The sequence below is a fragment of the Scleropages formosus genome, chromosome 21 (assembly GCF_900964775.1).
Source record: "Scleropages formosus chromosome 21, fSclFor1.1, whole genome shotgun sequence".
In the NCBI taxonomy this organism is placed as follows: domain Eukaryota; kingdom Metazoa; phylum Chordata; class Actinopteri; order Osteoglossiformes; family Osteoglossidae; genus Scleropages; species Scleropages formosus.
In genome coordinates, this window is record NC_041826.1 from 16,382,231 (window position 1) to 16,399,263 (window position 17,033).

The 17,033-nt window shown below is 45.5% G+C and overlaps 3 protein-coding genes across 5 annotated transcripts; 1 reads left to right on the plus strand and 2 right to left on the minus strand.

The window, feature by feature from the left end:
* Window positions 1-46: 46 nt before the first annotated feature.
* On the minus strand, window positions 47-7,010 carry trmu (tRNA 5-methylaminomethyl-2-thiouridylate methyltransferase). 3 transcript variants are annotated; one of them, XM_029247234.1, is made up of 11 exons: window positions 6,850-7,010; window positions 6,486-6,651; window positions 5,561-5,667; window positions 4,870-4,992; window positions 4,219-4,391; window positions 3,070-3,123; window positions 2,900-2,966; window positions 2,705-2,805; window positions 2,406-2,550; window positions 2,240-2,322; window positions 47-1,293 (listed from the first exon to the last, which is right to left on the minus strand). In XM_029247234.1, the coding sequence occupies exons 1-11, from the start codon at window positions 6,929-6,931 to the stop codon at window positions 1,144-1,146; spliced, it is 1,251 nt and encodes a 416-aa protein (XP_029103067.1). In that variant the 5' UTR covers window positions 6,932-7,010; the 3' UTR covers window positions 47-1,143. The 3 variants fall into 3 exon arrangements, with proteins under 3 accessions (XP_029103067.1, XP_029103068.1, XP_029103069.1); XM_029247235.1 differs by lacking the exon at window positions 4,870-4,992; XM_029247236.1 differs by lacking the exon at window positions 2,240-2,322.
* Window positions 7,011-7,650: 640 nt separating this feature from the next.
* LOC108920953 (L-threonine dehydratase catabolic TdcB-like) lies at window positions 7,651-10,227 on the plus strand. Its single transcript, XM_018730096.2, has 6 exons — window positions 7,651-7,851; window positions 8,733-8,914; window positions 8,998-9,128; window positions 9,314-9,462; window positions 9,554-9,643; window positions 9,788-10,227. Exons 1-6 carry the CDS (start codon window positions 7,671-7,673, stop codon window positions 10,027-10,029), a joined length of 975 nt encoding a protein of 324 aa, XP_018585612.2. The 5' UTR covers window positions 7,651-7,670; the 3' UTR covers window positions 10,030-10,227.
* Window positions 10,070-16,019, minus strand: gtse1 (G-2 and S-phase expressed 1). The gene is made up of 12 exons (XM_018730091.2): window positions 15,694-16,019; window positions 15,345-15,390; window positions 15,118-15,172; window positions 14,108-14,726; window positions 13,625-13,792; window positions 13,270-13,408; window positions 12,669-13,049; window positions 11,752-11,818; window positions 11,418-11,651; window positions 10,745-11,042; window positions 10,514-10,630; window positions 10,070-10,413 (listed from the first exon to the last, which is right to left on the minus strand). Exons 2-12 carry the CDS (start codon window positions 15,364-15,366, stop codon window positions 10,321-10,323), a joined length of 2,193 nt encoding a protein of 730 aa, XP_018585607.1. The 5' UTR covers window positions 15,367-15,390; window positions 15,694-16,019; the 3' UTR covers window positions 10,070-10,320.
* Between the last annotated feature and the right edge of the window lie 1,014 nt (window positions 16,020-17,033).

Genomic DNA, 17,033 nt, shown 5'->3' on the forward strand with positions numbered 1-17,033 from the left:
AGTAAAAAGAAAAAAAAAAAAAAAAAAAAAAACACAATTATGTGTGTTAATAACCAGTTCGCTGAGCGCCCTCTAGCGGACACCTCCGTCTGTACACTGTGTCCGTTTACTGTATTGCATACATTCCGTTAATTCGGCCCCGTAATAAATCTGGAAAAAGCAGAATAACATAAACAGTGCGGATAAAGAGCTCACCAAAAACTGAGGAAAACTTCAGGCTTTTACTGCGCTATGTCCAAACAAAAATTTATACATTGATGTGAATAATTTGAGGCCACTGTTTAGCAGATGAATGATTTTTCATTCGTTTTAAAAAACCTTTCACATTACTGTCATGTGCCCTGAAAGGGAGTTTTTAATGTGAAGAAGTTTAAAAACAAAAGTTAAACAAAATCGGAAGCTAAAAACCAAACTAAAAAGTGGAAAATGAACGGGCCTCACGGCCACAAAGAGTACAATAATAGACATGAATGCGACATGTGTTATTGTGATACACAAAATGGCCCAAATGCTTCTTCCAGGACAGCAGAGCTGTGCAAAAGAGCTGCCTCACATTTCGGATTCATCTGGACTTAAATTTATTTTCCACTTACAAACTGTATACGTTTTTTTCTTTAACTACGACAGTTGATGTGGAACTGTGTCTCAGTAGGTCTTTTTCTGACATTCAAACAACTTCTATGTCAGTTACTTTTGGAGAAAACAATTTCCGCACAACGTTACTAGATCTTGGAGTAAAGAACCCAAAAACCCAAATTAGGAGACAAATGACACAAATCTGGGTAAAAGGCACTTTTGTCGAAGGTTCAAAAAGAAACATGCAGTGTGGAAACTGACAACACCGAACAAAACAACCACATTTGTACATATTAAAGAGTATCACCTGCTGCTCTGATTTGAATTTTGATTTAAATGTATACCTTGATTTAACGCATGACTCACACAGGTCACATCCCATCCAGTAGCACGTACCAACCATCCAGCTCTGAAGTGAAACAGTGTACAACCCTAAAGCAGTAGCCAGTCATTGTGTGAGGCGTTGAAATGTGTCTTAGGAGCTGAGCGGCTCAAGATCGCAGAGAGTCCTTTCCGCACGCCTGCGAAAGCGGCGCCGCTCTCACGCTGGAGCCGCACTCGAGCTCCTCAGCCGACCGGCCCCGTGGTGCGATCGCCGTCGCTCTCAGAGGCGGTCTTCAGGCGATCCCGGCCCCGCTGCAAGGTGTGGAGCGAGGGACCCAGGCGCACGATCTTCCCGCTGCCCAGGCACTCTTCCCCCTTGTAAAGCACTGCAAACTGATCAAGGCACAAGGGACAGAGGGGGAGAGAGCGAGGTGGGGGTAAATGACACGGGCGCACCCAGAAACCGCATGGACGCACAGAACGCCGTACAGATGTAGGCAAAACGAGAGAGAGAGAGAGATGGGGACACGGGGAACGCCACAGAACGACGCACAGAGACACGGTACGCAGGCCCCTAGGACAGGCACAGACGAACCAAACGACACACCGACACGCCCGGAGGTTAACGGCCACGCACGCGTACAGACGGACAGCCGATATGAGCCGAGAAACAGGTTTGTAAAACACGGCAGGCTGACCGACAGGCAGACGGTAGATACCATCTCGGCTGGGGGATTAGCTCTCAGAGGGACACAGAGAAGGCTAACGGAGCCAGGGTGACATGGAGTAGCCCTCCGGGCGGTCCACACTGGGGCTTTGTTCTGTCCCGAGCACCGGACTGGCAGCCCCCCAACCTACTTTCACTGTCTCTCATACACAGGTCATCGTGTTCCTGTCTCTTTCTCTGTCCCTCTCTCTCTCTCCATCAAACAAACCCAAGCGCTGGCAGTCAGCCCAACGTGCTCCGCTACAGCCGACAGGCTCATTGTTGCTCCCTCTGTAGTGGCTTCCCAATAAAAGGGTTGACCCAAGACGAAGAAGCCCCTTTGTAGAGTAAGAGACCGGCAGAGAATGGCACTCTGCATTCTGGGAAAAAGTGCGTCCACGAATCCGTCCACAAAAGATCACCTGTATGTCCGTGCAAAAGCCTCAAGTGTCACTACCAAGACACTTAAAATATGAACAGAGATAGAAATAGTGGCTATAAAAAGTGGTCATTCTGCAAAAAAGTAAAATGACAAGTCGCCCCCCCCCCCCAAATAAATATCTTGATAGGCTATGCTGCTGGTCATTCGACAAAGTGAAGAGTTTGACACAAGGAGTCTGTGTCTGAACTCACCTGTCCAAGCGTCAGCGCTCTGATTGGCCGGTGCATGGTGACCCAAACGGATCCGTCCTGGTTCAGAGTCACGGTACACGGTACTGGAAGACAGGGAATGATGCCGAATCGCCGCGTCCATGCTAACAGTGAGAGCCCCCAAACAGCAGAATTACACCTGACTCACTGAGGGGCATCTGATGCTGGAAGCGGAACTGACAGTCCATCATTTTTCTGTGCACCAGCTCAGCCGGCGGCTCCTCGGCGATCCAGTGGAACCGATCGGTCCGCAGCGTGTCTCGGTACAGCGCTGGGTGGTTGGTCCCCGGAGCCTGCGAGAGATGTTCACGGAGCCTCACGCTTTGCAGGCTTTGCACAACTATCAGTAGGTGCTGAACTGCCTGTCACACTGTGAACGTTGCAGCGTAGCCTCAACAACATCGTCCGCGATCCCGCGCGCGACGAGATTTCGCAAAGCGCACGTACCACAAATACGTCCCTCGAGCTGACGTCCTTGTCCACCACAAACCAGGCATCCCTCTGCCCTCCGATCCTCGCCCTCTGTCCTAAAGTGAAGGTGAACCAGCCTGCGGAATCGAAGAGCACGAAATCACAAAGGTCACGAAGTAGCGCACCGCCACGTTCCGAAAGGACGCGCTGCTGGGTGAAAATCTTCACTACCTTTGTGCGTTCCCATGATCTTCCCATCTTCGACGGAGACAAAGTTTCCAGGCTGTGGCTCCAAGTACTAACAAGAACAGCGAAAGCTGAGTGTTGAAACAGGACACCAGACCGTTCGTTCGAATCTGGACTTTTTTTTGGGAAGCAGGCTTGATTTTCTCAGGTTGTACCTCTAAAATGAAATCCTCGAAGTTTCTTTCTCCAATGAAGCAAATTCCCATGCTCTGCGAAAATGGAAAACATGAATCCATCAGCATTTGTTACGCAGGTGATCCTCGACTTACGACGGCCGTACTGTTCGTTTTATTACATTCCTTTCGAGTCCCGACGTTTGGTCGTGACATCCACGGACAAGTGCTCCACGTGCTGTACTATAACATCGGCCGGACGCGCTGCCGTGAGGCTCTGTATCTGTCACCGGGGTCTCGGTCAGTGTTTGGGTGCCCAAGAGCCACTGCGTTTTGTTTGCAAACACTTCGTTTGTGACTCCCTTTATACTACCATCTATTTAAAATGGCTAGCTAACAAAAATGGATTCTGGTGATGCTGAAAAGAAAAAGTGCAAAACAATAGATTGAAAGTGAAAATTATAGTGCAGTGTGGAAATATATTTACTGTATTACACACACACACACACACACACACACACACACACACACACACACACCATTCACTGAAACTGCTTGTCCCAAGCGGGGTCGCAGCAAACCGGAGCCTAACCCGGCAACACAGGGCGCAAGGTTGGAGGAGGAGGGGACGCACCCAGGACGGGACGCCAGTCCATCGCAAGGCACCCCACACAGGACTTGAATCCCAGACCCACCAGAGAGGAGGACCCGGTCAAACCTGCTGCGCCACTGCACCCCCCTTTTACTGTATTAGCATCAACGTATATAATGTGTCTAATTACTAATTAAATACAGCAAATCCATTTTACACAAGACAGCATTCATGCACGTTAACTGTTTTTAAACCATTACGGTTCACGTAATCCAGCATACGGGGACATGCAACTTATGACGAGGTCGTCGGAATGGACCCCTTCCTCAACGTAGGACTACCTGTACCATTTCACACCACACATTTATTTATTTAGCTGATGCTTTTCTCCAAAGCGACTCACATTCTGAGCTACTTACAATTATTTAGCAGTTTATATAGCTGAGCAATTTTACTGGAGCAATTTTTGGGCAAGTATCTCGCTCGAGGGTACTACATCGTACTTTGAATTATTCCACACGACAAAATAACCACAGAAACACCGTTTACTCCCAGAGGGCAGTTTGCATATAGCGATGAATCACTTCAACGTACACTACCTCCTTTTTATTTAGGAGATGCTGGAAGCCAGCCTCCGCTGCCATCTTCTTCACAAAATCTTTAGTCAGCCCTGCAAGGGGGAAGAGTGTCCGGCGCAGTGCATCCTGGGAGATCTGGCTGAGGAAAAACGTCTGGTCCTTAAGGCGATCGGCTCCCTGATACAGTCTTACCGCTGCTTGGCAGAGAGGGACGTGTTTCAAAACAAAGAGAGAACACGGGACCGTACGAGACGTTCTACAATACAAGTCAGTGTTGCCCGATAAAAGAAAAGGAACGGAAGCAAGAACTCGGTCTGGATTTGAATATAAATTTCAGAAAGCGCAGATACACCTTATTGCAGTTCGCGAGGTCCGAAATCATTTCTGGGGCACTTCCTAGGCAGCTTTGTGCACCGCTCTCTTATTCATTTGGTGGTGTTAGAAATAAATACAAATATTGATTAAAAAGGGTAGGACTGATAAAAATTATTTTACAATTTATTTTACATGAACGAAGCTCAATAACCACGCATTTGTTTCACGATGGCTGTGACGGTGGCAGTACACGGCAGGAGTGTCCAATCGCGGGTGCGAAGTGCCGCCGTCTAGCACGCACCGTCCCGTGAGAAGGGCGTCATCCCACTACAACAAACTTAAAAGCGCTTTGCGTACGGTTTCTGATCTCAAAGCGATCCCTGAACAGAGGCCGAGGAAGGGGGACGTCTCTCCGTCGGAACGCCTCCTCGTCCTCCTGGGATGTCCTGGCATAGTGCCCCGTTGCCATAGCATCAGCACCTGCACAAGCGCAGCAATGGGGTTCAGAACGCCTCATGGGAACACACAGAGACCAGTGTTTAACGGACAGACAACAGCTTTCATTTGGAAAGGATGCTTGGAAAAGCAGACAGCTGGTAGCATAGTGGTTAAAGCTACTGACTTCAGCCCCAAAGGTCGCAGGTTCGAGTGTCACCTCTGGCTCTAGTACCCTTGAGCAAGGTGCCTTCCCTAAATCGGTCCAGTAAAAATTACCCAGCTGTATAAATGGGTAGATTAACACTGTGAGGTGCTTTGGAGAAAACTGTCAGTTAAATGAATACATGTGCAGTTTGTTTAGTGACACAGCTGCTGCTTTTCTCTAAAACGACTCAAAATGTTAAGCTACTTGCATGTAATTACTCATGTATACAGCTGGGTAATTTTACCGGAGCAATTCAGGGTAGATGCCTTGCTCAAGGGTACTACGCCGTGGGGCGAGATTCAAATCCGGGATTTTTGGGGCTCTAACCACCGCGCCACCTGCTGCTTTAAAACGAAAGACTCGTCGAGGACGTACAGAAAGCCGAGGGGGCCGAGCGTTACGCACCCAGCGTGCCGACGGCGTACTGGAAGAAGTGCTTGAATTTGATGTGCTTGTTACACAGTACGTCTGGGTTGGGTGTCCTGCCACTCTGGTACTCCTTCAGAAGATTACTGCAAAGAGTCAAAATTCACTTAACATCAACAAAACGAACGCACTCTCACTTACTCGTTTAGACGACGCTTTTCTCCAAGGCGACTTGCGACGATTTACCCCTTTACACAGGGAGGGTCTTCCGTGCCGTAATCAGTCAGTTATTACTATTATTATTTTTATTTTTTATAGAGCGCTCTTCTCACGCAGTGACACAGAGCACTTTAACACAGATACAATCAAAGAGGACGGCCGACTAACGGCTACCATAGCGAAGAACTTATTATAGAGCTGTAAGTATACCTACTGGCCACCGGGGAAAGGAACAAAAACTCCCAACTGAAGGTTGAGGGAGAAAAAAAAACTCTGGGGGTCCACGGGCCAGCGGTTGCCCACCCCTCCTGGGCATTCTAGAACATAACAATTTGTAAGCCAGTGTTTAACAAGTAATTATAATGTTGGTAAATATGGCATCTTGGATCGGTTGGATTCAGGGTAAGCACACGTGATCTTGGGTGCTACGGCACTACGGGATTCGAACCCAAAGGCAGGAGCCCTAAACGCTACGCCCCCCGCTGGCCCAAACCGGGCACTGGAACAAATAACAACAACAAAACTGACCGAGGCGGGTAGCGGGTAGCGCAGTGGTTGGACCAGAGCTGCTACTGCTGCTTTTGGAACCAACGGTTGCAGGTTCGAATCCCACCAGCTGTAGTACTTTAGGCGAGCGTGTACTTGCCCTAAATTGCTCAAGTGGCTGAGCTAAACAAACGAACGGATGCGCGAACACAGCGATCACACTGCTGTGTTGGGTGGAGCCGGACCGGACGCGGCTTACCTGAACACTTCGTTCCAGTACTCTTTGACGTAGGACACCTGGTGGAAGGGCACGTCTAGCGTCCTACACACCCTGTAGGCGTCCTCGCAGTCCTGCTCCGCAGCGCACGCGCCGCGCTCCTCCAGGTGGTCCCAGTTCTTCATGAGAACTCCCGTCACGTAGTATCCTGCAAAAAACCATCGACGCTCCTTTTAATACACACAGTGAGTGAAATGACCCGTGATCTGGAGAACAACGAATGTATGTGCTGGACACCGGACACAAGCGCGCGGCCAGAGGTCACAGCTCCCGTACTGGCCGCGCGACTCCACTGACGTGACGTTGCGCGTTGAGTCGCCTTCGCTTCGCGTTCGCGTTCGGTCACCTGCGCGCTTGAGCAGGAGCGCGGCCACGGCACTGTCCACCCCGCCGGACAGCGCGCACACCACGTGCCTCCGAACCGCCATGACCGGAACAGCACGCGCCCCGACACGCGAGGACGGCTAGCCGCGGTGGCGTCGCGGCGGAGACACCGGCACCGCGAGCTCCACCACGGGCGCAGCCATCTTTAAAGTCCGTCAGACTCCCGGGCTCGACTGACAACAAGGTAAAGTGCAGGGCTCACGTTCGTTCCGGCACGTTCCCGTCCACTTCCGCTACTTTCTCGGTTTCACGCGAAGTTGAAAGATCGCTGTTGCGAGAGCTCAGTCGCCTCAGCTTTACGGGTAAGATTGCACTTTCGCCTTTTGCAAAGTTTAAAACGTCCAGCAGTTCAAAGGAGGAGCGGCTGTGGCACGGAAAGAATCATGCCAACGTTTCGCTTAGTTAGTGTCTTTCTTTTGGGGTCAGTTGATCATCATGTCAAATGAGAAACACAAATCAAAGCCCGACACTTCACTTGTTTGGGCCTTTTAATAAACGTCGCTGGTCAGTTAAACACCCATAGTAACAATGAAGTCATCAATGATTAATCGTAATGACTGACACTATTTTTTATTAACCGACGCCTTTGTCCAAGCTTGGTTACAGTGGCAAGTTTAAAAAATGAAGCTCTTCTAGGCATCAGCCATCTGATACATGTTTTGTACATATTCTTGCTCGCTGAGATATTGTCCAGGGAAAGGGGAGGTGCCAGGTGACACAGGAATCACTCCTGCGAAAGCATTTGTCTTTGCTGCAGATGTGGGACGTGTTCCGGTCCACGCCATGGAGAGCACATCCGTAGCAGCCAGCATCACCCTGGAGATGCTGAAGGAAGCGTGGGAAACGGTGCGGTCGAGTCCCCTGGGGGTGATCAACACACCCATGATCCCATGCAGCCAAACCACGCTGCCTCTCAACTGCGGTGACAGCATCTACCTGAAAATGGAGAACCTGCAGCGGACCGGTTCGTAAATCCCGACCTCCTGTGCCCTCGGTCCAGCGACAGCGGAGCGGAAAATGCCCGGCGCACTGTAGCGAAAGGACATTGCTTCCTCGACTTAGTCATAAAGTCGACTGGAAGTTTGTAACTGGAAAGGTCTGTCAGATTAATTCACAAATCTCAGATCTACAGCCGGGTTACGTGAAACTTATCATTTTCATTAGCTTTGCACTACAATAAAATGTAGTTCTTGTAGACCAGGGTTCAAATGCAGATCTGTCTTTGGGGAGTTTGCTTGTTCTCCCCGTTTTCATTTACACTTGTTTAGCAGGTGCTTTTCTCTAAAGCGACGTACATCTCAAAGAACAATACAGTGGTTTTGCTCGTTTGCATTTCATCCCCCAGTCCAAAGACGTGCGGAAGAGAGGAACAGTAAAACAATCCATTCCCACCTTTAGTCTGGAGAGTGAGACGACTTCAATTCAAAAGCATCTTCCCTTACATTAAAATTAAAACTAATTTAGAAACACTGAAAATGAATCTAGCATCTTAAACTACAATTCTAGTTATTGACAGGTTCATCTCATAAATGTGTAAATTTCTAAGTCTTTTTGTTCAGCACCAACACCAGACAAGTTTTTGGAAGCAAGTTGAACCGACAGCCTCACGGTCCAGTTGCATTTTCTTGCTTTTTTCTCCCATCTATTGGCTGAGCAGCTAAACACGAGTCACATTTGCTCTGCTACAAAGTAAGCTAAGTGGAAAAATAAATGTAAAAACTAGAAAAGTTTATTTCTGAAAATTCACATCCCAGCTGTTCATGAGGAACCACTGTACAAGGCCCTGAAAAAATAGCATGTTTAGTTATCCTTTAATAGATTGGTTATTTTTACTTTTTTTCAAAGGTTCATTTAAGATAAGAGGAGTTGCTAACCAGCTTGCCAGAAGACCCAGAGGGCACCCATTTGTGACCATGTCAGCAGGGAACTATGGGAAGTCATTTGCCTATGCATCCAAATACTATGGATGTAAGGGCAAAGTAGTGATGCCTGACACAGCTCCTGCTTCCAGATCAGCACTGATACAAGTAAACTTGATTTTTCTCCACAATCTCATTTACTTTCATCATATTGATTTCCCTTAATGCCAATATTAATGCAAATATTACAGAGTGTAGGAGTTGACGTTGAACGTGTTCCAACTTCATCGCTGATGGATGTGGTGAAGCGGTGTGTACAAGAGGAAAGCATGACTTTCTTGCACTCTTATGATGACGTTGACCTCATTGCAGGACATGCAAGGTAAAGCTAAATTAAACACACTGCAGATAAGCTCTACACTAGAATACATATAGTTCACCTGAAATGTAAAGGACTGAAAAAAATTAAACTTAAAGGGACTTAGTGCAGAAACCACAGGGGAAAGCCCCATGTTTCACTGCAGGACAAATACCAATAATTGCATTTCATGTTGGGTGTATTTAAAGCCTGGGGTTTGAAATCCTAGAAGTGTTACCCGATGTGGACGTGGTGGTGGTGTGCTGTGGAGGAGGTGGTTTGCTGGCTGGCATAGCAGCAGCTATTAAGCTCTCGGGCTGCAAGAGCACTGAAATCCATGGAGTGGAGCCAGAGGGAGGTAAGAACTGCCTGAAGCCAAAATGGAATAACCAGGTACACTGACTTATAGGTGCAGTGTTAATTGTATAAACCTGTATTTTGTCTCGCAGCCTGTACCATGTACAGAAGCTTCATTGAGAAGAAACCTGTTGGCATGGATTCTAAAAGCATTGCATCAGGACTAGCACCACCTTTTGCAGGTACTAAAGTATTTACATGTTAAAATATGGCTGCAAACTGCAGCTACTGAGCAAGGAAAATACAAACAAACTATATAGAGGAACCCTACATCACATTACACCCTGTTTAACTACACTTTTCATGTTCAATTACTTTCATCCTAGGAACGTTGCCTTATGACATCTGCAAAGAGTTAGTGAAGGACATTGTACTGGTTACCGACGAGGAGATCAAGGCTGCTGTGTCAACCCTGTACCAGTCCGGCTTTGTGGTTGAACCATCCGGAGCCGCAGCCTTTGCCGCCATTATCAACAACAAGATACCCAACATCACTGGGAAAAGGGTTGTGGTTGTTCTCAGTGGAGGAAACATTGGCAGGGATGAGCTGACCAGTTATCCAGACTAGTTCTTCCCAACAGGACATTTTGTACACCTTCTAGAAGTGCGCTAAAAATTTTGAAATGTTTATTGGTACAATTAAAGAGGGAAGAAAAGTACAGAAGGAACAATAAAATGGAAGAAAAGGTACATACTGTTATCACAGAAAAATCCTTTTCATTATGAATAGACAATTTATAATCAGACTTCTTTTAAAGACTATACATTTTGCAAACCATGGATACAAAATTAAAGATGTCATTAACATTAGGATTACCACAGTACTATTTTTTCCTTTAATTACAAAAAGTCAGACAAATTAAAATGACAGGTTGATGAGAGGTGTACCGTCTATGGTGTTCTCCTTGTCCACTGGACTCCAGGTAATGAGCGGAGAACTCAGATCAATTAGCTGGAGGCAGAAAGTCAATATATACCTGTTAACATGCACTGTCCAGTGCAACTTGGAAAAATGCACCCTGCCCCAAAATATTAAACACCAAGCCACTCACCTGCTCACCAGATGGCTTCACTGGGGAAGTTTTTATGAAGTCAGGAGTGTTGGACAGATCAATGAGAAGCCTTTCTTCAGATCTTAATACAGGAGGTGGAGCATCTACCAGTAAAACCTGCAAAAAGCATAGCTTCACTAACTGTTTGGTTATACCTTGCCAACACATGCAAGTGATTCACTATGCAAGTACTTTAATGAAAATAGTTTTGTCTGGAACAAGGTTTGATACCTCATTTTCTTGAGTCTTTGACACCTCATTAGAATCTGACAGTTGCTGCCACCCCACTGGACTGGCAGGTTCCTGGTTCTGTGGGGCATGTTTGGTGCTTTCCAAGTGTTCAGATGGGCAAGTAACAGGTGATGGAGGAGTGCACCCTTCTGATGTGGAGTTCAGCAAAATCCCTGTTTTCTCCCTGACTTCCCCCTCCATGGAGAAGGGCTGGAGCTCAGATGGGTCAGAGAGCTCTTCCGTGGAAACAGGCTCCAGCTTTTGGGTATTTAGCTGCTCGTTCACTTTCAGCACAGGACTTGAAAAGAGAGAATACTTCATCAAAAGTACTGTAGTGGAAAAGTTCAGCACAAAAATGGAGGCTGAAATGATCATGAAATGCATCAAACAGCATTTGAGGTATTTCACTAGTTAGTAGCTACTTAATGTGCAATACATGCAGTTGGGGTAGGAACAGCTGGTAGCATAATGGTTAGAACTGCTACATTTGGACCCAAAGGTCAGAGGTTCAAGTTTTACCTCCAGCTGTAGTATCCTTGAGCAAGGTATTCAACCTAAAAATTGCTCCAGTAAAATTACCCAGTTGTATAAATTGGTAAATAATTCTAGCATTGGAGCAAAGCATCCGCTTAACATTGTAAGTTGCTTTAAGTGAGACTAGAACCAATCTCACCTCCCATGGTTGATCATCTTGGCAGACATAGGTAGACTCTCCATTTCAGCGGAGTAACTAGATTTGCTAGGCCGAGTCACGCTTTTTGGAGTCAGAAGTGGGATCCCAGAGACCCGCCGTTTAACCGGGGTTGGCAAAGCAGAAACACGTCTTGCCTTGGACTGCACAGGTGACCCTACGATACTAGGGCTTTGGAGTACGTCTGGAGGTAGGACACCCGTCTTCTGGATTAGACTGAAGGAAGTCACAGAGAAACAAGCCAACATACACTTTAACACCCACAGACCAGCTACATAGAAAAATGAGGGTGAAAAAAAATGATTTAATTAGTTACCTTTCAACACTGCCAAGAGACATTAACCTTTTTGGCTTCATGCTCATTGGTGCATCAGGTGAAGGACCTGCAGTACATCAACACAACAGACTAAATTCTACAGAATGCATTTTTAGTATAAGACACTTTAGAAGTGTCTGGGTGATTCTTACCAGAGCAATTCAAGGCAAGTACTTTGCTCAAGGGTACTACAGTACAAGTCAGATCTAAACCTGCATCCTTAAAGTACAGTCATGCGCCGCTTAATCACTGACCGCTTATACGACGGTGGACCCATAAGATTATAATGGAGATGAAAAAATTAGACTAGTGATGTCATAATGCATTTGTGTAAAACATACTGCACTGCCAGTTGTATAGAAGTATAGCACATACAATTATGAACAGTACATACTTTATATTAAACACTTGTTACGGGTTTACATATATACTGTACTTTGTTAGAGTGTACTCTACTTATAAAAAAGAGTACTGTACAACACTATGCTGTGTTATGCTGGCAGCAGCATCATAAACCTCATACCATGTTTCATGACTGCATTGAGGCTGTACCATTTAGATTTGTACAAAGTACACAATGATGAAATCACTTGATGCATTTCTCAGAACGTATCTCAGTCATTAAAAGACACGTGTCTGTACATGGCAAGTAAATGCACTAACTACTGTCCATTACCTCGCTTCATACCAAATCTGTAAACTTCTGTTGCCACTTGTTTCCACCACGATTGTCACTCTATGTTACCGCAACACCTGGCATGAAGTTCACCATGGTCCAGGAGTATACCTACTGCACTCACCATTTCCCATTAACTCAAATATCAGTTACCTTATTTGAAATACACAGGAAAAATGAAATTTGATAACAGAAAATGCTAGAAATGTCAGTTTTAGCACAAGAAAAAAAAAATCCTTACACTCTGATTGCTGTAGTCCTGTGGACTGACTTCTGGGAGTTGGGACAACAAAGCTTTTTGGTTTGGCACTGCCCTTAATGCTGGGAACAGCCCCTACTACAGTGACAGGGACATTGGGCACAGAGCTAGCCCTTTCCAAGTTTTGCTTTGACGTTTGTTGTGAAGCAGTAGGCTGTGGTTTTCTGACAGGGGTTGTCTTGATGGGCTGAGCCTGAAGATCAGTTTTGCTCCGTACTGGCGGTCCAAGCTCAGGAGCTCTTGCCAGAGAAGAGGAAGTCCGTGTGTTTGTTGGTACTACTGAACTCAGCCGTTTGTTCGCGCTTCCTGATGTACGAGCCTTCACGTTATTACTGCTCGAGTTCAACGATGTATTCATTTTCCCTGTAGAGGATGGGGGGAGATTAAACTTTACAAAATGCTTTCCCATAACCATTATTTGTTAGCACTCCTCAAATTGATGTAGGATCCAAGACCGGAGTACCCACATAAAGTTCACTGTGTGGATTAAATAAATACTTGTTTTACAAAACTGGAGTAAATCAAAATCCAGCACATCTTCTGCATGAGTCAACTCCCCAAGCATAATGAAAAGATTCCTTACCTTTCCCAGTGGGGGAGGTTGAGAGACTGGAATTCATACTGGATTTTGAGGAGGATGAGGAGGATGTATTTTTTCTGTCTAAAATTATCCTGTTTTGCAGCGGTATAACTTTCATTGCGGTTTGTCTCTGAAGGCCACTCTGAATAATAGAAGTGTCAGAGCAAACAAAAGTTAGTTTCATGCCAGTAAATACAAACTATTCTTCAAAAAGTCAAGATTCTAAACCTACATATAAAAAGTATGTTGGATGGTGTACTATTACCACCTAAAAAAAAAAAAAAACTGAGAAAAACAGCTTTAGGACTTTGGCAAGGTTCAATGCCAGTATAGCCCCTCTCTAGTTAGCCCAATTCACCTTTCTGGAAGCTGGCAAGCTTGAGCCTGTCTTCAAAGGCAAGCTGGTGTTAAGAGAGGTGTCGCTGATGTCAGAAGTAACACTGGTACCATCCGAGAGGAGGTCCTCAGATGAGCCGGCACTGCTGAGATGTCGCGTGTGGGGACTTCTTTGCCGAAGCATTTTACCCTACAACAGTAACCATCACATCAACTTCATGCATCTTTACCCCAATTTATTTAAAGAAACTAACAAATCTTTACTCCTGGTTTATGAATGCTGTGCATGCAGATTTCTACTTGGTGAAACCTCAAATTATTTAGCTGACACCTTTCTTTGGAACGACCCTTTTAGTACGCGGAGATTAAATTAGTTAAACCTGGGATATGTGACCATCTGTGATAATGTACAATGAATGTCTACACAAGTCTGCAGCATTCTTACAGACTTGAACAAGAAACAACTGCTAGCACAGAATACTGGCAAACCAGTGGAAGTAATCACCTTTTCTGTACGTGGCAGCCTGGCCTTGTCTGGAGGCAGCAGTGGAGCTGTTCCTGGAGCTATGGGCCTGCTCGGAAGGACTTTTGTGCTCGACAAGGCAGCTTTACTTCTCAGAGTGTTCTTGGGCAGAGCCTTGCACACTCTGGCTGGGCTGGAGGTGCTGGCAGAGTTCTTGGTAGGGCTGGGGGCACCGCCAGTTTTCAGGAGGCGACGCTGAATGGCTGGAGGAAGCCTTTTCATTGGGCTGTTCTGCACACAGAAGGTCTCTCTTTTGATAGGACTGAGAGCAAGATTGGCTGCTTTTCCTAAGACATTCAGCTTAGCTCTAGGGTCATCCACGAAGTTCTCCTTAGTTTCTGCATGTTTTTCCATGGCCCGGACCTCTTCGGCGACCCCCTTGTCACTGTTTTTCCTCTCAATCTCCCTGGCCAGCAGGTGAGCCTCGTTGAAGATCTCTACAAATTTGTCCCCAGGGAGCGGGCTCCAGCTCGGCTCCTCACCCACAGAACGCCCACTGCTAGCGTCCTTCCGCACGCTACAGTCAATCCCAACAGACATGCACTTCTCCTTGTGACTGAATGGACCCAAAAAGACCTCATCTTCATCATCCTCCTTACCGCTATAAGAAATGTGCAAATGAAAGACATCACCACTAGCTCAATCTACAGGCATAAGGTGTCCCCAAAAAAAAAAAAAAAAAAAAAATCAAGCCCTGCTGCACAATAAACAGATGCATGATGGTTGACAAGAACCACTTCACATTAAAATCAGGAGATCAAAAAGCCCAGGTATACATCTCTGTTCGTACCCATGGGAAACAGACATATTTTCTCAGTTATCAACAGAAGGTGACCGGTATAATCTGCACCCACGTTTGGCAGAGTGTAATGCACTCATTGTATTTTTCTTTGAGATGTACACTGCGTTGGATAAAAGCATTTGCTAAATGAATACATGTAAATCCTGGAGTAACAATAAAAACAAGACACTAAGAGTGAAATAATCATTACCTTGACGATGACAGCGAAACATCAAAGTCAAACTGCTCCTCTAACAGATTAAATTCTGAAACAAAGACGGACTTAAATAAAATAGGGCTCGAGTTCAAATACCATTTATTCCCCCCCCCCCAAAAAAAAAACACAACAGTTGAGAACACAGACTGGGCAACTGCATTAAGTATTTCCACGATTAGATGGACAAACTACGAATAAAACGTCATAAGACGAGGAGGTACCAGGGCTGGTGAGGGAGGCCATTGATTGCAGCGCTGCTCCGAAACCCTGGAGAAAGAAAGAAAGAAGAGGAGCAAGAACTTGAAGAAGGCGAACATTGAGACCAACAGCAGCCAATTAATAAGTTCCCACACGCCTGTGTGGTTTTTAACTCGATGTCTCTGGCAGTGAATACTTCATTCTGAACAAATTCAGCACCGAACACTTAACTACATAATTATATTAATTTCGTGAAAAATGAGACACGAAGTGACGATCATCACGTGATACTAGACAGTCTCGCAACGAATTTCGCGTGCAAAATCCGTTTGCCAAACGTAGAGGTATATGAACAAAATAGCCAGCACTCACCTGTATCAAAGTCAAAAAGGGTCTTAGGTTAACTTTAGTTAATTCTATGTAGTTTTTAGCTAACACAGTAACAGTGAATGTTAGGTGCTAACACAGGCCCTGACAGGGTTAGCCGGCCAGTTTACTGAGTGGGCCACTGTGTGCGCGAGCACTTCGCTTAACCGCAGCGAGAAACAGCTTTAAAAAATGACGACTGCAAAACCTGCTCTTACACTTTCATGGAACTCTCAAGGCCACTGACAAACTCTAAGAAAGTAAAAGTAGAGATACGTGAAATAATACCCTCCTCTCTCCAGAAAAGACAAATCGCACACATTTCAAATTAGGTGAACACCGCGTTTGAAAAGTCATGTGATTCGGTGCCTAGACAATTATTGGTTAAAATATTGTGACGCATAAACAGCTGATTGGTTCAATTTTAAACCGTTTCCCCTTCTGGGAAATGTAGTATTAGCTGGAAAACAAAGTCAGCCGAGTACCCGTGTTTCTAGAAAGAATTATTTCAAACGATAATTTCAATTTAAAATTATTATAATTTTACTATGACTTTTTATTGAGGTCATATCCGAAAATATTTTTTAATGTTCAGTAAACAGATACCAAAAGATCGAGATGTGACGTTATAGAAACAAGCTCGTTTCGTTTCATTTGTCATAATTATAATGAGAATCTGTGATTCGCCTGAAATATAACAGACCGTGTCTGTGTAATGGGACTTCATCTTTTCCTGAAGTCTTCAGAAAATAAGTCCCAACATCTGTTTTGCTACTTTAAAAGAGATTAATGAAAAATTCCAGTAAAAATACAGTTAAGATTGTGTTGCATTCACCAGTACACCCTACCATAGACTTTCCCACAAAGCTGATCCTTTGCATCCCCAGCCTGTATGAAGGGCAGTTTGTGTGCTCGTCTGCTGGGATTAGTTAGAATATAGATGCTCATTCAATTTGTATGATCAAGGATGTTTCACCCCCGATTTGCTGCATTTATCAACTGAAAATCCCTGTAGGGGAACTGGGGAGAGAGTACTTATCCTGGGATAAGTGAGTGAGACTCCTGAAGATTTAATAAGTGAACATCCATATAACCAGTGGATGTGTGTATAACTTAATCGGCTAGGTCTACAATAAAGAATGAACTTGGTGCTCCTATGACAGTGACAAAAGCAATGACGAGTTGTTGCCTCTGACATTCCTGCAGTATATTGATGACTGTGATGATGCCCTGCTCCTCAATTTTATGGAATGACATCTGGACTGGGAACCATCTAGATGCATAACCCACAGCAAGGCTTTCTGCCTCTTTGATTGATCAGGATGACAGTATTCTGACAGTGTAGT